The sequence below is a fragment of the Clinocottus analis genome, unplaced genomic scaffold (assembly GCF_023055335.1).
Source record: "Clinocottus analis isolate CAN_PGR_092001 unplaced genomic scaffold, fCliAna1.0.p SCAF_13, whole genome shotgun sequence".
In the NCBI taxonomy this organism is placed as follows: Eukaryota; Metazoa; Chordata; class Actinopteri; order Perciformes; family Cottidae; genus Clinocottus; species Clinocottus analis.
The window spans coordinates 12840272-12862500 of NW_027175854.1; the positions used below are offsets into that span (position 1 = coordinate 12840272).

A 22229-nucleotide genomic window follows, 5' to 3' on the forward strand; every position below is an offset into this window, starting at 1 on the left:
GCTGACATTCTGGATGGCACGCCCTTTTTTTTTTTACGTTCTTTGGATTAGAGTTTTTCCACAACATGGGGTTGAAATAAAAGTTCCTTTTGGGTCTAAACGTCCCTCAACAGCAACCTTTTTCTCTCCACCGGTCACTTCCAGGATGTCGGTGCAGAGCTAGATGTTTCAACGACTACTTGCCAGGTTACTGTGGAATATGCTGTGGTCCCCAGCTGTGTACACAAAACATGTCCATTAAGAATTGTCTCATCCTCTTTCAGAATATAATGAGAACGATTTGTTACCACCGCTTTATGAAGAAGTGGTAACAGTTGCGCGGTACTGTACACTGGCAAGGTCTTCATCAATCAGTTTTGCTTCTGTAGAACCACAACTGGCACTATGATTACAATAAGTACGGCACAAACAGACAAAAGCATTACAGACATGATTTTACAAAGTCTTTTTCTCTTGTGTTCCGCTTCTTTCTTCTTCAGTAAAGAGTCAAATCCCGGTGTGTAGAGATCCTCGAGCCAAAAGTCTAGGTCTCTCGGAGTCTTCTCTTCTTCCTGCAAAGAAAATAAAAATGGGAATCGCCATACATTTTTCATATTCATACTGCTGTGCATCGCTTGGAGCTTTTGGGTCCCGTGGGGGTCAGTTGTGTAAATTCACAATATAAAAAAATGCATCAAACAATCTACAATGTGTATCCCTTTATCTATTCAGCTGTCCTCCATTCAGCTGTCCTCCATTCTGACTTAGTTTTTTACACCCATCTGTCCCGTCAACCGTCCACAGCTTCTCCTCTGCTGCACAAATCACCTTTAAATAATCAGCGAGGTTCCCATGGATTGTCTGTGTGTCGTACTCCCTGACGGTCCAGGAGGGCTTGGACTTCTTGTTGTCCACTGTTTCCATCGCTGTCATGTCCATGAACAAAGGGTTCCTTTTAATGTTGGACTTCAGGGTGACGGGTGTGATGTGCTTCTCCAGGTACCGGTCCTCAAACGCCACGGGAGTGGCCTCTGGGGATGGAGGAGACCAGCTTTCCGTCTTCACCCTGGGCCCTCTCTGTGGAGACATTGAGGGAGCAATTCAATTCTCACCACACTTCCTTTAGACAAAGAGAAGACACTGAAGACACAAATACTAAACCAGAATACATCAAATACATAATCTCCATGATTTCTGCATTTTATTTCCGCTTTAATTGCTTTTATTTTGACCGTATCAATGCTTTTATACGCTTATCCGTCACCGCAGCTCAGAATAACAGAAGAAGGTGTTATGATGATACAGTATTAGGAAATAAAATCGTTGTCTTTTATCAGAATAAAAGTGCCTCAGTGATTTTAAAAGCAACATTAGGACTATTGTGGTTGTTGTAGGAGTTTCCTCTTTGGAGCAATAGGGAAATGTAAAACCTTTCCTCTGGCCATTTGGACTATAACTGCACATTTACTACATACGTGACCTATTTTAAGAAATTACAGTTTTCCTTTTGCTCCATTTTGTTTTAGCAGATATATTACATTAATTCATGTCTATGAGATAAAAAATTTCATTGTATCACATATTGACATGAATGGATTCCTGAACATGCCGTGTCAGAGCCCAAAAAAAAACAACTACAAAGAGACTAAATGATTACAAGGAGAAGCTAAACTACAACAAAGAGAAGCTTAACAACTACAATGAGACTCTAAATGACGACAAAGAGAAGCTAAAAAACTTCAAATAGACTCTAAATGAGTACAAAGAGAAGCTAAACTACTACAAAGAGACTAAATGAAGCTAAACTACTACAAAGCCTGTGTGACTTGTTCCCTTGTAGGGGAGGTGGTAGGCATGCCCAGGGGCTGAGTGCGTCATGATTCGACCATGCAAATTCATAATAGTGTGTACACTTATTCTAACCTTACTTCTATTATTATAAATTTTATTGTTTACAGTTCACCTCGTTGAATATCACTTTTTGGTTTTAGACACTCATTTACGATTTTGATGATGTTGATTAGGAATAATTTTCCCATGAACGCACTAGTAGCTGGATTCATATCCAGGATCTCTGATCTGAGTATAACTTTGTGATACAGGCCCCTGGTGTAAAAGTGACTTTAGTTAATGTTGTACTTTAGTGGTGCAAATTCCCTTAGACATATAAGAAATCCAATGACCAGGGTCTAAGGAAAGATGGTGTTGTATGTTGTACGGACAAACTTTTAGAGGTTGGACCCCTTAGTTCTTTTTCCTTTCCCACTGTAAGGGCGACCCTCCCTCTGTTTCCATTACACGTCTAGATCACATATTAGATATGTGTCCTGTGGATCCTCTGGATCAATACTGAATGCACCACTGTCCTGCTCTCTTGTTTCAGGCCCACTATCTCCACGCCGCTGCAGTTGGTGATCATGATCTCTGCTCAAAGATCATTCATGCGGACCAAACGCACGCCACGAATCATGTCTTTGCATTGGGTTGTCATGTGGAATCAATTTTTAAGGAACCAAATACAGCTATTCATGTCAAAGGGGAGAGACACGAGACATAAGCATGCAGAGAGATGACACTGTGATATTTAGTCCATACCTGGGAGTAGACTCGGTTCTGCCAGTGCTTCTGACTGGACATGACGGCCCCGACCTGGAACATGCCGTGTGTGGCCGGCAGCATCCCGACGTCCAGCTGGAGGAACTTGTCCGGGTGGTTGTTGTTGGGCAGAACAGAGATGTCCATCTCTGAGTTGCTCCGTCCACACTGAACGCTTCACCTGCCGGCTGGATGCACACGCTCACTACAAGTCACCGGCTCTGTAATAATTCATGAAGAGCAAGATATGCATCGGCCTGTATCACTTGCAGGTGTGTGTAACCCAAACCTGAGCGTTAAGAGCCTGGAGCTGAGAAGAGAGAGAGAGAGAGAGAGAGAGAGAGAGAGAGAGAGAGAGAGAGAGAGAGAGAGAGAGAGAGAGAGAGAGAGAGAGAGAGAGAGAGAGAGAGAGAGAGAGAGAGAGAGAGAGAGAGAGAGAGAGAGAGAGAGAGAGAGAGAGAGAGAGAGAGAGGGAGGGAGAGAGGGAGATGGAGACCCAGTGACTTAGTTTACATCAGCAACATCTCTGTCAGTCACCTGAGGACTGTATTATGAAAACCAAATTGTTAACAAATTAATAAAAATGAAGTGTATATCTACCCATCTAAAATCTGCTGGTGGTTCAAAGTAACTGTGTAAATGTACTCAAGTACTGCAATTCAAGCTGCGTTAGTAATCATGAGAATATAGCAAAAATACGCTAGATTTAAAAAATAGGAATTCAACCTAAAAACCCAGCCGAGTGAACTCTTTCCAGTGACAGTAGTGAGCAGCACGAGCTCCAAAAGCTGCTCAATCCAGAGGCACAAAGCCTACAATGAATCACTTCATTCACCTCAGGAAGATTGTTGGTAATCTTCCTCAAAACATTTTTTTACAGGCTTTGAGTTCAAATGTGAGGTGTTTGCGTTACCAGAGTGTTTTTTTTTATTTTCACGCTACATTATACTTCTTCTCCACTACAATGCAAATTAAAATATTGTACATACTGTCCTCCACTATAATTATTTGATGCAAAAATGCTAAATATGTCATGGTTCCAGCTTCTGAAGTATGAATATGTGTTACATTGACTGAAAGCTCTACAGAAGCTGTGGTGTTTATGAATATTTATTAGTGGCTCAAAGGTGCTCAAAAACTAACCAAACTTGGCGTTTGGCACTCATCAGACCTAAAGGATGCGTCTTGGTATCAAATGACTGAATAGCGCCCTCTACTGGTTATAAACCAGTATCTCCCGCAGTAAGTGTCACATAGATCATTGTGACATTTGTAACATGTGGAGACATAAAAAAAAAGCTTCTACCATAAAACCACCAGGAAAAAGCTATTTTGTGCAATTTTGCCATTTTTTGCAGGACTTTAATGAACATAATTAATCAGATAAACTTCAGATGTCAGAAAAAAACACAATAAAAAGTAATTAAAATCCATAATAAGCACTTTGGATCAAAGCAATTTATTGAATACGTTGACAACATGTTGGACCCTTACCGGTCAATTCATACATGAAGACATGAAGAGTCACTGAAAACGCGTTTTAAACCGAAAAGGTGTTGAAGTTTGATCTCATTTAATCGATCGACCATATGACCATATAAATGCATATTTATTTATATGCAGAAATCTGTTAGAAAGGGCTAAAAGTGTAACCTCAGAGAGAGAGAGAGAGAGAGAGAGAGAGAGAGAGAGAGAGAGAGAGAGAGAGAGAGAGAGAGAGAGAGAGAGAGAGAGAATCTTTGGAAACGCTTTTTTTTTAATAACTGGAGCATATGAGCGGAGGATACAAAAAACATTGTAAGCACCAATCAAATAATCACAAACACAAATACAGTCAGAGAAGACTAAGACGACCTTTGACTTAAAATGAGCATTCATCACACACAACATGCAGAACACACAACATCCTGACGGCGGCGCTGAGGGCAAGGTCATGGAGGGCCACCGCTCTGCAAATCTGCAAATATGTTTCTTCCTGATAAGAGAATAAATGCGAAAGCCAGATTTCCCTGATGGAAATATGTTGGTCACAGTCAAACAGATGGAGGACGGAGGCAATCACAGCCTGGCGGAGCTTTAAAGCGCGCGGTGTCAATGCTGCAGGCGTGATGGAGAGAGAGAGAGAGGGAGAGAGGGAGAGAGGGAGGGAGGGAGAGAGGGAGGGAGAGCGAGAAGAGGGTGTGTGAGGGTTGTGGTTACGGACACGTAGTGTGGATGGTGCAGCGGGGTTGCGCAGAATCCGCCAACGATGTAGCGTAAAGGAGGAGAAGAAGAAGCTCCGGGGAATCTGACCAGGCGGATATTGCAGCTCTACCTTTTGCACATGTCCGATGTCGTCATTGGGAACCCACTACCGCTCTTCCTCGCGTCGCATCCCTGACGGGGAAGAGGAATGGATCAGCAGAGGCTGGCAGTCCGGATGATGCGGTAAGACGCGGGGCTTCATGCGGGCTCCCTCGCTGCTCTTGACTTACACCTCATTTGACGTCGCTGCGATGGAGACACAGATTCCTCACCGTGTGGATTTAATGGATTGTGCATATCTATTTCCGTTTCTGTGCACATATTGAAATATGCATTTAACCATTCGGAGCTTCTGCAAAAAATATATTTTTTTAAAAGCATGACGTTGTGTTTGTGGTCGCGTGTTCTGAGCTCAGCAGGACGCGGCACATCGCCATCCGGTGTTGGACAAAAGTGTTCCCGATCCTCGAACGCTGACATCATCCTCATCAGGATGCTGATGCTGGATGCTGGGTGCTCGATGTTGGCTCCAGGCAGCAGCACTACGCAGTGTTTGCTAGCTCAGCGCATCAATGCGACGTCGCTCGGTCTGATGCATCGCGCTGTGTTGTGTCAGAGAGAGACGGGCCCCTAACCGAGGCTGCACGAGGCGAGGACACCGGCAGGAAAACCTCAGCCAGATGTTGCAGAGTTGTAGAGGCCGCAGTACGTGTGCAGACAGACAGACAGACAGACAGACAGACAGACAGAAAGGCGGATGGATTAAATACATTATAATGTATATCTGTTTGTAACTATAACTCCAACCTTACATTAATTCACATTTGTGTAATAGTATAACTTTGGAGGAATTTTAAGAACTTCTTTAATAGCTGCCCATATGCCTACATTTTCCACTTTAATTATTAATGAGTTATCCCAATAATTTACTAATCATTGTACATATGTGCATATATATACATATGTGCGATGTTGAAAACTGCTGTTCAGCTTATAATGATATGAAATATTGTAGCGCAGCAAACCACATCTTTGCTGTTCCTGGTACGGAATAATTACACTTCGTACTTTTGGTTATAAGATAAGATTATAAGCATTTCAGCCCTATCTTTTTGTATTTAATTCAATACACTGAGCCCAATGGAGGCTCTGCTTCAGCCAACATGGGGCCCAACATGGGGCCCAACATGGGGGCAACATGGGGCCCAACATGGGGCCCAACATGGGGCCCAACATGGGGCCCAACATGGGGCCCAACATGGGGGCAACATGGGGATGTTCTCCGAAGCTGCAGAAACCAACATAAACCTACAAACATCAAGTCGACCCCTTACAGTGATCTTTTTAGTTTGTTCTCCTCTCCGTTTCCTACCATTCACTTTCTTAAAGTTTAAGAAAAGGAAGACCCGCTGAAGGTGCCAAAAAAAGAACTTTAAGGTGAAATTATTGATGTGGTGACAGGAAGTTTAAAGAGTAACTGCAACCGGAACAGGCGTTTCTTTTGCCATAGACTAAAGGTGGGAACTTTAACAAAACACATCCGTGTTGCTTTTCATTTTGACATTTCTTACCAAATTTATAACAATGGTTGAAAATAGCTCTGTACAATGTCTACTGTTTTTAAATCAGCCCAAATCTCAAGGCCATTGTGGCATAGAGTCCATACTTTAGAACTAACACTAATTAATGGTAACGTCCAATGCTATCATGCTAACATGGCTACAGACAATGACTGGAGTAGCCCGGTGGCCTCCGGCTGCTCTGCTTCTCTCTCCTTGCTGATATACAGCCCTGAGGAGAGCGGAGGAGGTGCTCAGGTTTGCGATGGCTAAATTGGAGTTTACAGCAGCGACAGTGCCATCATGCTATTTTTCAAGCTACTGAAGCTAGCTGTCATCATGTTTGTAGAGGCTATCTTCCTGTTAGGGCTGCGTGATACTGGAAAAAAATGGACATTACAAAATTTCATTTTATGTGATGTATGACGAAAATACAAAAATATTCACCCTACATTTTTAGTTAGGTTCAATGCATCAAATGTTGGTTGTACAAATAGATATGAATGATGGTTTTGTGCACATCACAAATGTCAAACGTAGCTTGAAACCCCGGGCAGACTGCGTGGACCCCGATGAGGAGTGTAAAAATGAATACAGTTTATCAAGACACTGGCAGGCCGACCACTGTAGGTAATTATTAGGAACCAAATGAAGAACCGTGCAAATGTTTTTTTTCCATCCGCAGTTTGATGTGTTTGGGTGTATTTGCTGACGCTGCACATCCTGCAGTGGGCTACGACACATGAGCACATTGAAATGTGGATGCGGAAGCGATGTGCCGTGCAGCCACGCGTCCAGTGATTCAGTTGTATGCTAATTTTTGCACGCTAACATGCTGGTGATGACAATGTTAATGTAACGATATTGAACGCTTTACCACAATCTCCATCTTAGTTTTGCACGTTAACATGAGAACTTTTGCTTATTAGTACTGCACAAAATAAGTCAAAGGATCACCAGCGTTATTGCAACGTATCCTGACCAGTAACATTAAAGGCTGAACCAGATTCTGCAGCAATCGAGACGCTCAGGACTAATGTGCAAAGTAAGGCGGCATAGTAAAACAAGGCTCCAAAAGTAGCATCTACTATGATTCACTGCTGCGAAAATAGATGAATCCGTGCACACTAATAAGCACACGCTTGTCTTTGATCAAATGTTGGATGTTTATGGCGAACATTGAGTAAACTGGGTATTTATATCTTCTTGGACTTCAGTGAGCCTTTTCAGGTTTCTGAACAGTCTGCTGTCTTCACAGATGTGTCTAAGTCTTCCACACACACCTGCCATGCAGTCACTTCTGAAGCGCTTTGAGGAGCTGCGGATTATAGCGGCCTCGACACTGCTGCATTTAAACCCTGTCTGCAGGGTCTGGCTTCTTCCTCACATCAACAGTAACAAATAATTAGAGCATAATGCATATATTCTATATTTTGTCAGACTTTCCCAACTCATAGATCATTACATCTCAGTTCTTTTCCCCCTGCTGATGCAAAACCCAGATAAAGGCTTAGCATGTTGCTGAAGCGTCAACAGGATTCTTCATATGTTACATTGCGGCCTACTTGAAGGAGGTTGATCATCCCGCCCTCTTTGGAGAAGGAATATCATGTGCAGAAGAGAAATGATTGCAGATATTATTAGTTGCAGCTTCTGTCTAATGAGTTGACCGTAGCTGTCTCTGTTTTTTAGAGTTTACTTTATCGCATGTAAGTTGGAGCAGTGGTGTCGTCAGCATCGGGCTTCAGGGAATGTTTTTTGTCTCGCACCAAATCTGACAAAGGGAGAAATTAAAATCTATAACCATCATGGAATGCACATAATACATTTTTCAACCACCCAAACGTTTGCTGCAGCCTGTGTGTGTGTGTGTGTGTGTGTGTGTGTGTGTGTGTGTGTGTCCTCAGTCAGTCCACGGCATGCAATGGAGCTTCTGCTTGGCTGTCTCGTGGCCCACTAGCACTACGCTAACTAGTTAGCTTAGCGCAGGGTAAACAAGCAAACATGCCAGCTCAGCAATGACAGCACTATTTAAGAAAACTATTCATAAGACAGTGGAAATGTCTTTTAGTAATCACAGCTGCCGAGTCAAATGGATCTCTAAGAGGATGATTATCATAACCAATTTTCTTTTGTTGCTTTTCTTCATTTCTTATGCAGATTAGACCATCTTATCTTCATTTATATATTCATCACTTGAATACAAAGAAAGGAAACAGACAGCTTCACTTTTTCTGGCTGGCTGCCAATTATTCTGCCTGTTTCTTCTCCAAGGTCTGGACTCATGTCAGCTCTTGTGTGCTGGGCTTTACATACATGCATGTTGAGATGATATGAGAATAATCGTTACCTGTGGGGCGAAGAGCGCCACATTAACCCGCCGGGTGTCCCTACAGATCACGTTGGTAGGAAGTGATCATGTGCAGTTCAGTCCTGTTGGAGGAAAGCGTGTCTTTTATGTGGAGACACCCCTCCCTCCACACATAGGAGGTAAATGAGCTTAGAGTACATCTGACTTTCATGAGGGGAAACCAGATCCTGGAACAATCCATTTACCTTTCACAGCAGTAGATTCTCACAATATCACGAGATCACTCGAGAATCACGGACCAGAGAAAGAGAGAAAACGGCAGTGAAGTGTTTTCTCGATGGGAAAGATGTTTTTGCTCATCTCCTGTTTGGCTTCAGTAGGAGTTTGATTGACAGATGGTTCATCAAATCCCCTGCCAAGTATTATTTTTTGAAGTCACTGCCTTTTTCCAAACAGTTTCCAACGACGGCTTCTCAGATGTTCTGAGTAACAAACCATCTGGTGGGTCTGCTTAACAAGCCACCGCTATTCATTAACCGCAACCACTTTCAACCAACTGCTTCAGTTGCCGGATTTACCCCCCAACAACCAACCAAGAAAAACAAAAAAACATGAGCCAAAGGTAACTATTCAAAGCAGAAGTGTGTTGGTGGACAGGTATATTCAATATGTTTCGTTCAGGAGATGTAAGTAAGTGTTCCGCCACAAATCACAAGCACAATCTTTTCCTATCCTTAGCCGGATGTTTCACTAGCTTTTGTGCAGATATCGTAGAAACCAATTATTTAAAAAACATATGAAACATTTCATATTTATATGTTAAATAATCTGACACGTACATAACTCAATGCCACAGCGAGATCTCGTAATGAGATCTCATACAATATATCATTTGCAAAGGAATATGAAGGAGAATTGCCTCAAAAAACCTTCCAGGGCCTTAAAAGTGAAGCAATGCAGCATATCTTAGGGTATGATGTGTAATACACACCGCTTGTTTTATCATTTTAGACACAGACGTAGTTTATGGGGTATTTCAAGATTTTACATCTCTCCTGACGTCAATGTTTAGGGAGATCCGTGTGTGATGAAGAAAAGAAGGGCAGCTGTCACACAAAAGCAAGACACGTCTAATCTTTCAGACTTAACTTGTGTTTCTGGCCAATATGATGTTGGACTGGATGGCCCGTGTTCTCTACTAAATCTAGATTTAGATCACAGGCCATCCAGGAAAATGCAGCTGAAGCATGGAGCGTCTCTGGGCGAGTGAACTACAGCTGCCTCTGCATCAGACACATTGCAAATGGAGGCAGGAAATGGAGCAGGACACGTCGTTTATAGAGCTGAAGAGTCAGATAGTCAGTTCCCTTGTAATGGTGTCAGGAGGCTGAGCCACGGACACTCGAGGCTCGTGGAATCAGGAACAATCATAAGACAAAAGCAAACAGATTGAGAGCAGGAAAACCTGTGAACCTGTCAATAAAATACATTTCATCATGTGGTCCTGTATGTCAATGACTTTGTGATAGAAACAATATATATATATATATATTTATATATATATATATATATATATATATATATATATATATATATATATATATATATATATATATATATATATATATAGTATTTATATATACAATATACCATATATTGATGGTATTTAAAAAGGATAAATACCATCATACAGCAATCAGAAGAGGCAAAAAAAAGACCACAAGGCAGCTCCGCGTTATATATATATATATATATATATATATATATATATATATATATATATATATATATATATATATATATACACCACTCAAAGCACTTTAACTCTCCATGTTATCATTCTCCCAGTCACTTTTGGCCTTTGTGTTGTATTATATTTGGTTTACTTTTGCACCAAAGTTGAACTGGTGTGAGGTGTTGTGGTAGAGAGATGTAAAGACATGCTCGCACTTCAGAATGGATACGATTGAAGCCAACTTACACTCCACTGGCCCGCTGCTGAAGGGACTTTAATAAGGCAATTTCATATCCTCTCATGCTTGAAAGGCCCAATTATTATTTGACCCTCAACTAACAGCTTCTTTATCAGCAGCGCTATGGCCGACAGAACACTAACAAAGCACAGCTCGCTGACAGAATTATAATGGAGGTTGCTAGCGGTTCTTAGCTTGTTGCTAAGTATCACTGCCTTTCTTTGACACAGGGTGTATAGTAACTCGCCTGACTTACTGTGCCAGCCGTATGAGCAGGAGAATGACATGTGACCTAATTTGTGATACGAGCAACAACATAGTGGAAGACATGTTTTTCTTTCCTTTCTCTGGCCGTGCTGTTTAGTGTTCTTTGGCATAGCATTAGTGGCATTAATATACCTTTCTGCAAGCAATGTATGGTCTTGGTACACCTCATGCAAGCATTTTGCCCTCTTGATAGAAATCACTGCAAGCGTTACGTCATCTTGATCCCACTGAGCTTAAAATACAGCTTTCTAATACAGGGATATTACATATTCCTCATAAAGGTCTGGATTTAGTCCCATGATTATTGAAGTAGGCTTGCAGTTGTATTAACGTCTGCATCAACAACAGACTTTCAAATAACAAAAAAATGAAGTTCTGTTGAATAATATCTTAACAATATTCATCATCAGTTTTCAAATTGACTTGGAGGAATTATAAATAATAAATACTCTAACAATAAATACATGTTCTGCTTTCATTTCAGTTACAATAAGGGCTGGATTTAAAATAATAATAAAAAAACATGACTGAAAGCTTTTATAAAATGTTTATAGATTCAGTTTATTCAGATGTAAGTTATGTTCCCCAAAAAACATGATATTATATTATTCTCATCTTCTAAAAATATAGATTTGTGTTCAGTGACTTTAGCTGTGGTTATTAAAACCTCCTGTTTTAATAACCACAGCTCCATTCCCTCCGTGACCGTCCCTGTTGGACAGAGAATTCAGTCTTTGGGTTCTGATCATATTTCCCTTCAGTGTTGCCATTTGGAACAAGTAGAAACACTTTTGCCTTGAGACATATTCTGACAAAACATCATACAAACTGGTCATTTTTAACACCTCTGACGTTTAAATATGTTCTCTCCCGATGGTCTTTGTCACTGTACCATATTGTGAAAGTGTAAATGCATCACGGTAACCGGGTGAGAGGGTTAGAGTACTCACTCAGTGTGTAGCGTTGGATCTTGATGTTGGGGGAGGGGGAGTCTAGAGAGCTTGAATTAGTTCTGCCCGGAGAGACAATTTCTAGGGTGTACAGTGCCAGTGGTGCAGTGTTGCAGTGCACTGAGAGCAGCTCCATAGCAAATACCCACAATGCACCATACAAAAAACAGTGCTCACTATGATCACTGACCAGAAGTAAGACTACGTTACACTTCTATTACACCGATCCCTAAACAAGTTCATTTGTTTTCCTTGTAATTTTTTACTGACTTAAGCAACATTTTACTTGCTTTATGGAAACAAGACATATTAGTAACAGCATGTTTTACTCTGTGATGTCATGTGCACACCATCTGAGCTGCCTCCAGGCCACTTCCAGGAGAGCTGACAGACAGTGTGAAGGCAGAGTAACACTCACTCCATGCAGCCATCTGTGGCTGAGAGGCGTCGGCCCGTCACAGACCATCCTCAAATAACATGAAATATTATTTAGAAAACCCTTTTAAAACTAAGGTTGAAGTTATTTAATTTTTCTCTCTCTCTTTATTCACAGCATTGGTTCTCAGACTTGTTCTGTCTTGGCCCACTTTAGAGGCAGAACAACGTTCGGACCTCACCGCCCCAACAACATTGTGACAAAATGGTCCTTTTGTGACTCCTCATCCAGACCAGATTGCTCCATCTGACAAAAACTGTGCAAATAAAGTTTTATCCAGCAAATATATCCACCGAATATATTTTCAAGATAATAACGATAAGGTTCAACCTGTGCAAAACAGAATGAGCAGATGTGTGAGCATCAGGTTGTATCAGCATCAGTCGCTGCAGTGAGCTGCTTCCTCTGAACATATTTTATAAACAGGGTTGTCGATTTGATATGGCCGCTCTCAGTTCATGCTTAATCCTGAGCTGAGATCTATATTTTGTTTTGAGACGCCACAGCAGAAAAGACCTCACAGAGGTAGACTTTTAGCAAGAATCGAGTCGCGCATGAGCATCGTAACCTGTCAACGGCGTAACATAAACATTTCCATGTAAGTACAGGCATATCGCCATGTATTTATTAATGACGTTTTATGTCTGTGTATTTTGTACTTTTGTACTTTGTGAAGTTGTCCTATAGCTCATGGAAGAGGTCGTACTGAATCCACGAGGTAGAGGTTCATCCCTGTTCTCTCCATAGTTTCATGTTGAAGTGTCCTTGAGCAAGACACTGAAGACCCAGTGCTTCACAGCAGCACACTGCTCCTTAATCACTAAGGAAGGGTCAAATGTAAGATGGAGAGAATAATGTCCCCACTGAGGGATAAATAAAGAATTATAATAATAATAATAAAAGAGAATCTGCACCACAATTAAAATTGGTGGTTATTGTCAAAAAAATATTCTCAAAGTGTTTCCTGCAAATAACAAAACAAGAACCGTTTTAAAGGAACATTCTGAGCCTTGAAGGGGTGTTCTTCAAAAACATTTTTTGATATTCTATTGCTCATCATCGCACCACAAACTTCTAGTGAACACCTGTGAGTACTAACTAATAGTCATGTCACATCATCTTGGTCTGAGTGAAGTGGCAATAAAGTATCTGATTGAGCATAGGGAATCAAACCATTTCACCACAAGGTGACCATATGGGCTGATGGTACTTACAGTATCACCATGCTGTGAATACCATCAGCCCATATGGTCACATTATGGAGACTGGAGAAAGACTTGTAGGTTTTTTGTTCACATTAAAAATGAACATGACCTTCATTGAACTACTGCTGCTCTGTGACAGTTGCACTCCTTTAAAAGGACATTTACAAACGTGAAGTGGGCTGCAGTTGCCACAGGATTTTAGGGAGACTTCAGCATGTCAACAGCATAATCATCCTCCATCTGCTCCGGCCGGAGCGTCTGCTCGACCAGTTGCTCAATCTGGGTCAGCTTCTTCCTCCTACGGGGGTCTCACACAGGTTGCAGCAGATGTATGTTTTATCATAATGTAGTAGTCTTTTAACTCCTGCATTCATAATACGAACCTTTCTACCACAGATCCATTGAATTATTACAGCTTGTAGACATCCTGAAATGTCATTATCTATTATCGTTTTATCTAGTTCAAAATTGCAACATTTCTTCTCTGATAAGGCTCAACTGCATCTTTTATGAATGCACACTCTGCAATGCAAACTATTGCCTTTTAAATCCTTGGTTAAATTCATGTGGTAGCGAGTGCAGTCGGTGTGATCCGAGGAACCAAATGGTATACTTTGTCATTTACTGGGCTAAAAGTCATTAGTGACTGGCACCAAATTAAAGGCTTTTTACTGCCTTTTGCTAATCCTTGTCTTAAGCCAATGTAAGGCCTCATCCCTCCAAAGGGTGGCTGACCTATGAGCCTTGACCGAGGGCGAGTGTTTGGCTCCAACATTGGTGAAGACACACATAAATGTCGATTCCTCCCCCAGGAAATGTTGATCGTCGAACACTTTTTTTTACATTTTGCATCAATTAATGTTGTTAATGTCTTTATTTCTGAAAAGGAGAACACAACATGTGTGGCCAGATGGCAATCAAAATAGAATGGATTATAATGCAGCAAGGCTCTTAGGAATTCAGAATTGCTTTAGCATATGTATTTTCCTGTAAATCAACTTGTCGGCATGTGTCATTTAATCTTCCATCAACATTACTGACTTTTTTTTTGGGGGGGGGGGGGGGGGGTAAGTGACCTCTTTAAATTAGCATGAGGCAATTATTCACATCAATGATTCATTTAAATCGTTTATAAATCCTCAAACTTTAACAGATCATATGTTCAAAAATATTTCAAATGTTCCAGCACATACAAAACACCTCGCCCATATCTTAAGATTACTATTATAAATGAATAATGAAATGGGAATAAAGTAGAACAAATCAACCTTCCCTGTAGTGTGCTGCAGGCTATAGGAAGGGACTGGGTTCAGACAAATTTGGGGTTACGTGCCACCACATACGCAGCTGGTCACCTAAGAAGCATATTTCTCCAAAGCAGCAACATCTGGTACAAAGAAATGAAGCCACGTTAACAGTGTGGTACAAAAATGGGTTTGGTCTCTACAGCTAATATGACAACTGTACAGGGGCTTGAATTTTTTAAACCACACTCACCTTTTAAAATTAAATCAAGGCTTAAAGTTAAGTTTAGTTGAGGGTGTAGCCGCTTTAAGTGACAAGGTCGCTAGCAGCAAACGGTCTGATGCTTCACCAGAGCTCTACCATCGATCCACCTCTTTGCCCATTCCTGTATTAGCCAGGAGTTAGTCTGTGTCGTCACTGAAAAGATGGCGACGCAGAGCCAGACACTTTGCATTTAGGAGGTTTAAGCATGGGTTGGGGCAAGATAATGCATTATAACATACATACGTACTTGTGAGCTCCTCACAGAATATACCACAAATGTTATTTGTAAAAAGCTGTGCTTTCAATCTTGTCTGAAGCCTTACTCATAGTCTCACACTGATCCTGTCTTCTGGTTATAGAGACTTGACTAAATACAGTTTTTTTCAACTAGAAGCTCAGCAGCAATTTTCTTGTAAACAAACATGCATACATTGTGTTTATGCTAGAGGTCTCATTAAAATGCATTTTTTTCCTCCTTAAAATCATTTGAAAAACCTGTTTTTGTAGATGTGTTTAGACGTCTTCTTCTTTCCCTTTTCTTTGCTGGCACATTCCACAACTCTTGGCGTACTTCCACACCTCACTATTGGTATAATTGCACCAAACTGAATACACATTCACAAAACTGTCTGAATGCGTATAACATTGCCGCATGCTGTGATGCAATCAAAATGGAGCTCCCTTCTGAAAAACATTGCTCAGTGTGGTAGTTGTAAAAACTCCTCATATTTTCATAAAATTTGCACCTGATATTGAAGATATTTACCTGATATTGAAGCAAAGTTGTGGGCCACCAGAGCCCATTAGTACATTAAGATGTACTCATGTAAAGTTAACTTGATTAGTTGCAGTTTTGCAAGACAAAGAGACTTGATAACACCACCACTGTATTGCTTATTGTAAGAATAATCAGCAAAGTATGCCTAAATAAATTTAGACTGATGTATTTGGCCATATTTTGATGACATTGTCATCATTGAAGATATTATCAACATTCTCATTTGAGTAATATAGTTCAGCCTTCAAATGAATGTGCTGTTGCAGAGAAATACATCAAGAAAATGTGATACAGATCTCATATGTGTGTGTGTGTGTGTGTGTGTGTGTGTGTGTGTGTTTAATTCTTTAAAAAAATCCTCCAAGCTTAAGTAACCCAGGAGTATTCAGTATGCATGGAGTGAAGAAGCTGTGAATTACAATTAAGATTACAATTAAGTAAATATTTCATTTCTACCTCAGCAAACTAAGAGACATGTTTCCCAACAAATGTAAAATTTAACCATGTATTAGTTAGTACTTGACTGCTCAACAGAACAAATAACATCACTGATTATTGGCTTTTTTTCCAGAAAAAAATACTGTCAAAACATTCTGAGGAAATTCACTAATGTTTCTACATAATCCTGGACATTACTAATAACTAAATATAAATATTTAAACTAAGATATAAATATTGACATCTTTAGATGACACTGAAGGATTTAGCACATATATTCTGACTAGAGTTCCCCAGAAATCTTTCAGCGCCCCTTAAATTAGAACACCGCAATTATTTTATTAACAAACATGTCAATATGTTTCTACATGAAAGATAATTGCAAGCAGAATTTGTTTTGTTTCACAACTAAGCCTGCCAAGTTGAATATGTACATACATGTATATTAAATCATATACATATTTGAAATTTGATTAAATATGCCTGCCCTAGTTGGTCGAGAGACATACTGAATGGTATTTATTCTCCGTGTATAGGTGCTGGAACCAATTTGTATTATCTGGTATTTTGTCACTAACAAAAATTCTTTGTTCACCTCTCCAGGAAACATCAACATTAAAGAAACTTGATGGAGAAAACGAGAGGAGTCCCTTTAAGATGACACGCACAGACCCTCCTGACATACTGGTATCAACTGTGCATCGAGATATTAAAGTGGTCCCCTTTTCTTCACATTACAAGTCACTGCAACCTTCCAAACAATGTGATTATATAAATTACAGCACACTGGAGGACAGTAAGAGCAAAGTCAATAAGAGGCACTGCCGTTTCTTTGACTATAGGTCATTGGAGTACCCAAAATCACACAAATACTCAATGGAGTCCCCATACAAGAAGGCTGATAGGCATGCAGCCAACCCAGATGTTGTCTGGAATGCCTTGGGGCGCCAGCAGAGATACCGCTTTTCTGCTCCGGACATTTTCAACCATAGATTAACTCCCCAACCAATGGCTGCAGATATGGCCAGTGAAGTTATTGTCCCTGAACAAAAAAGAAGGACCAGGTCGAAAAGTGCCCCTCGGGTCCAGACTAGTCTCACCCCTGTGTCTTTTGAAGGGTCCTCATCTTCAGGGAGGAAGGGTAGGGAGTCCCAAAGGGCTCCAAGAGACTCTCATTGGAGGCCTGAAGTATCACCGCGTAGGGAGTCCTCCCACGCAGCAACTAGGGCTCATATGCATGATGTCCATCCTATTAAGTTGCAGCCTCAAACAAGTGACAGCAGTAGATACTCACCACTCTATGCTTCTGAGAATTCTGAGGATGGAGTGCTGGATAAACCAGCAACTAGCCCTCATGTCAGATGTCGTGTTGACATCAAACCTGATGATGCACCATTACATCATTCAGGACGGAAACAGGCTACACATCATGTGGACATACCCTGGCAGAGGCACCACGGTGGGGGGAGGAGGAGTCTTACTGTGCCACGCCATTTCTCCTATTCAAGAACACCAACTCCCACTGATTCATTAGGCACAGAGAGTAGGCAAGCTCATCAATATTCCCGCAGCATGCCCAATAGTTACATACAACCTATGGAGATTCCCTTGCAAAGAATGCCTTCTTCGGGTGATTACTATGGGAGGGAACGCAGAGCTCATTCCAGTCCCAATGTGCCAACCAAGTTCTTTTATGCAGATGATCCAGGGAGATATGTGACTACTGCTCCTCCTCAACCAAGTTCTGGCTTTCATGATGAACGTTACACACCAGGACAAACATATACTCCAAAAGTGCAATATGTGCAAGATCCAAGGACTCGGATGGTGCATGCTGTAACAACAAGACCCTATTATCCTGAGGTGGAGCCTTATCCATACTCTGTGCAGACAGGGTATCCCAAACCCTTTGCAGCAAATGAACCAGGGCCATACATCATACAGACACCACCAACAAGAATATTTTATGGGGATGATCCAAGGTCTTACCAAATCCAGACAGCTCCTCCGAGGTTATATTATTCCAACGACATGTATGCAATGCCACCAGAGCATCATATTCCAGCAAGGGCATATTACACAGAGGGCCGAAGACATGCTAGAGTTATTCAGGCACAAACAGATGACTGGTATGGCTCAGAAGCATCCGGTTACTCCACCAATCCTGCCTCTTATGTATCTCAAGTCACACCAACCAGAGTGCGTCAAGAGCCTGCGTTAACTCCATGGTATGCCAACCCGTGTGTAGAACCTCAAAGAATTGGCACAGATTCAAAATCGTACTCAAGGTCCTGGGACAATATTCTCAACTCTCGTGTAGAGAGAGAACAACCTATTCCTGTACAGCGGGGTCAGAGCTGTGATGATCTTCTTGACTCCAGGAAGCCTACAGCAGCCACAGGGGACAAACCACAACCAGTGGTAGTAAATCTTTCCAGTTCACCAAGACGCTATGCAGCTTTATCAATGTCTGATAGCTCACTAATTGACAAAAGCCCAACAGAGACATCAAAAGGCAGTAATAGTAAACTCTGGTTTGTCACTCCTGAGATAACCATTACAGATAATGACATTCGACCAGGGAAACTTAATAGGGCTGAAGGAAGGTCTGCCAGTTGGGACATTCTTGACTCCAGAACCAACGAGGGTCCAGAACCATGTCAGCGCGACTTCGAAAGCTCAACCAAAGAGAAGATTCATGACAATGCCTCACTACAGCAAAGCCTTGAACAACTTGATGAGCTTCTGGCAGATCTTGTAACTGATTACAAGCCACCCAGTAGAAGGGCAAGTGAGGACATTCTTGATCAACTAAAGAAGTTAATTGATGAGGAAGAAGCAGTATCTCTGTCCAGAAAGAGCTCAAAGGCATATACAGAGGAACCACCTCCTCTTGACAAGCAGCCAACATCAATAAGAATGAATCCTGATCCTTTTCGAGACATGGACGGGGCCAGTGATGCAATGAAGAGTGCAGATGAGTGCTCTCCAGATCAGAGCCCAGATGAGGACGATACAATGATGTGCTCGAACAACAAATGCCGGAGGACAGAGACTCTGTTCAATGCTTGCCTATATTTCAAATCCTGCCACAGTTGCTACACTTACTACTGCTCTCGTAACTGCCGCAGAGAAGACTGGGACATTCATAAAGAAAGCTGCCTGTACGGCAGAATTGGCAGCATATGCCGTCATATCATTAAACACTGCCGGGAGACTGTTGAAGTCCACAAAGCCTTCTCCCGTATTGCCAAAGTTGGCTACCTTTCTCGAGGTAGGGGAGTTCTATTCCTTGGTTTTCCAAATCCTGTGTCATCCAGTAAATTTCTGCAGTATGGCCTGGATAGTCTCCTTATGTCTCCTACATACCTGTCTCTCAGAGAGCTTGAAAGCTTCAAGGACAACCTCGGGGAATACTGTAAGGAGCTACAGGAAGCTGGTACAGAGTACGACCCTAACGAATGTTTCATCTTGAATGTATCCATTGCTGTTGGTGACCAGATGCCTGAGGGACCATCTCCAAGAAACGAAGCTCCAACTGTCAGAAAATATGCAAAGGTTGCACTGGCTTCCTTTAGCCCTGAGAGAAAGGTTCAAAAGAAAGAGAGTGACATGGAAACGCTGATCCTCACCCCGCCCCCTGGAACAGCAGATATCGACAAAGAGGGGGAGGAAGGCAGGAAGGCCAGGGAAATCTGTTTTATAAATATACAACGGGAGTTAAGGATTCGAGGGGTTTTCCTACGCCATGAATACCCACAGGTTTATCAGCAGCTCTGTGAGTTTGTGGAAAGTAACCGAAGGTTTACACCCACAACTATTTATCCTATCGATAAGAGGACTGGTAAACAATTTATGTGCATGATTATGGCTGCCTCTGAGCCCAGGACGTTGGACTGGGTCGGCACCCCGCATCTTCTTGATGACATTATTTAAGTGCACCTTTTGTTGTAAATATATATGTATAGAAATACATATATATTGTTAAACATATTTATATATATCAATCTAATTACAAGCATTTGTAGATACGTATTTTGTTATCAGAATGAGATATATTCATGTCTGCTAGATCAGTATTATTCTTTTTCAGAATATATCCTGTCATGTGCAGAATGGGTACAGTACATTATTTGTTTTAATCTTTTTAACAAGCACATACTTTTTATCCACAAGTAATTTGTCTGTATCCTGGTCATTTAATATGTTACACACACATTCCTTTTGATAGTGGTTACCTAAACTGACATTATGGTATTTTAATTTGTGCAAATCATTAGCAATATTTGTTTTTTTTAAATGTAGCCTCTATAAATGAGAGAGTTCATTTCTGTGAGTATAACATATTTTTCATAAGCGACTTAAGTGGTTATACAGAAAATATTAAACATTATTTTCTTAGCTACATAAATACTTTCTATGCAAAGTTGCTTCATGACTTAAGTACCACATTCCTTTAGGAGTTGTTTCAGTTATTATATCAAATTATATTATATTATCATACACATCTTTAAAGAAAGTTTTGCTGAAATTGTGATAAACTGTTTTAGGGCAAAGTACATTATGAGAAAATAATGAAAGCTGAAAAAGTGATAGTTGTGCTATTTAAACATCTATAAAAACAGGCACAAAATCGTATTGTCGCTGAAGTAGAAGTACTATATTTTCCTCTTTGAGTTTAATAGCGTACTCTGGAGAAATTCAAGCTCAGTTCAGTAGTTCTTTGAATTTGCTCTTTACAATTACTGGAGCACTACTGACATTGAAAGCGACCTCCACAGTTGCTATTGAAATGGTGTCAGTTACCAGCCACACAGTAGGCGACGGCCTGTACTGTTCAGTTTTAAACACTGTGAATAGAGAGAGTGACAACAACAACACTCAGTGTAATACAAAGTAAATCATGCAATTTCCTATAACACTGAAGTTGATGAGTTGTATTTTTTAGATATATTTACAAACAAAAAATATATATGAATTAGCAGCAGGAGTTATTGTCCTTAGAACAAGGGGAGCCAGATGTGGCACAGTAGCTATATGGTACATTAAAGCTTGAGAAGACATTAGTTGTGTATTTGTGCTGCACTAGGTTTATTACATGTGTGATTTATATTGTCCTATTTGGTTTTAGCAAATGAGAACCTTTGCATTGCTCATTCATTGTTTTGCAGAATTTTTGGAAATGTATCAATGCAACTCAGCCACGTTGCCTCGTCTCTCAAGATACATGCACTGATTTTGTTTTTGTAGCGTCCTAAATCCCAAATTCCCTGCCAGCACACTGGTGATGATTTGAAGTGTAGCTGAAACATATTGTATGCTAATATCAAAACTATTTAAATATGGTTTGCGCCTATTTATCCATTGACTCGACACATCCTGAAGACGTGAAGGAGCATTAGTCAATCAGTCCTCGGTAACAGTTAAAAAAAGCTGTTTTTCCCCTATCATTAATCATTGTTTCCCATTTCAACCTCTTCCCTTGTGATTTCAGCTTTCCTTAGAATTTGTAAGACAAAGTACAGTGAAACTTGAAGTACATATATATTTGAAAACCTGTTTCACTATTTCACAATAGTTGACTGGATGTCAGGATGTGCTGTACAGATTCAGTGAGAAGTTGCTGGCTGCATGTGACTGTTTTATATTCTCTGATCATTTTAACATGACATTGATGATAGTAAATTGCTCGATGAATGGACTTGTGAAAGTGAAAACTACTATGCTGTGTAAGAAAAAAATATATGAATTTACGTCAGTCATTCAAGTTAAAACAACGTGTCAAAGACAACGAAGAAGAGACCTCACTAAAATGTCTAGAAAATTCTGTAATCTTGTATTTTTTATACTTTCAACATATGTGTCTGAGTGTGTCTATTTATAAAACATATCTAATAAATGGAATGGGAACTCTGGTTGTCTACCTGTTCTTGAGGTGTAGTGCAATACACGGTGTCCGTCCAAGAATATGAGACCGCCAAGTCC

At 40.8% G+C, this 22229-nt stretch overlaps 2 protein-coding genes across 2 annotated transcripts; one reads left to right on the top strand and one right to left on the bottom strand.

Moving 5' to 3' along the window:
• Positions 1-350: 350 nt before the first annotated feature.
• On the bottom strand, positions 351-2721 carry LOC137783467 (major intrinsically disordered NOTCH2-binding receptor 1-like). Its single transcript, XM_068573413.1, has 3 exons — positions 2575-2721; positions 808-1056; positions 351-542 (listed from the first exon to the last, which is right to left on the bottom strand). Exons 1-3 carry the CDS (start codon positions 2719-2721, stop codon positions 351-353), a joined length of 588 nt encoding a protein of 195 aa, XP_068429514.1.
• Positions 2722-4746: 2025 nt separating this feature from the next.
• Positions 4747-22158, top strand: ajm1 (apical junction component 1 homolog). Its single transcript, XM_068574889.1, has 2 exons — positions 4747-5001; positions 16848-22158. The coding sequence occupies exon 2, from the start codon at positions 16902-16904 to the stop codon at positions 20178-20180; it is 3279 nt and encodes a 1092-aa protein (XP_068430990.1). The 5' UTR covers positions 4747-5001; positions 16848-16901; the 3' UTR covers positions 20181-22158.
• The last annotated feature ends 71 nt before the right edge of the window (positions 22159-22229 follow it).

Bases quoted from the DNA above. Each gene is read 5' to 3' on its own strand.
- LOC137783467 (XM_068573413.1), bottom strand. From the start codon at position 2,721: ATGGACATCTCTGTTCTGCCCAACAACAACCACCCGGACAAGTTCCTC. The intron at 1,057-2,574 runs GTATGGACTAAA...ATGTCTCCACAG, and splicing joins AGAACCGAGTCTACTCCCAG to AGAGGGCCCAGGGTGAAGAC. The intron at 543-807 runs GTGATTTGTGCA...CAGGAAGAAGAG, and splicing joins ACCTCGCTGATTATTTAAAG to AAGACTCCGAGAGACCTAGA.
- ajm1 (XM_068574889.1), top strand. From the start codon at position 16,902: ATGACACGCACAGACCCTCCTGACATACTGGTATCAACTGTGCATCGA.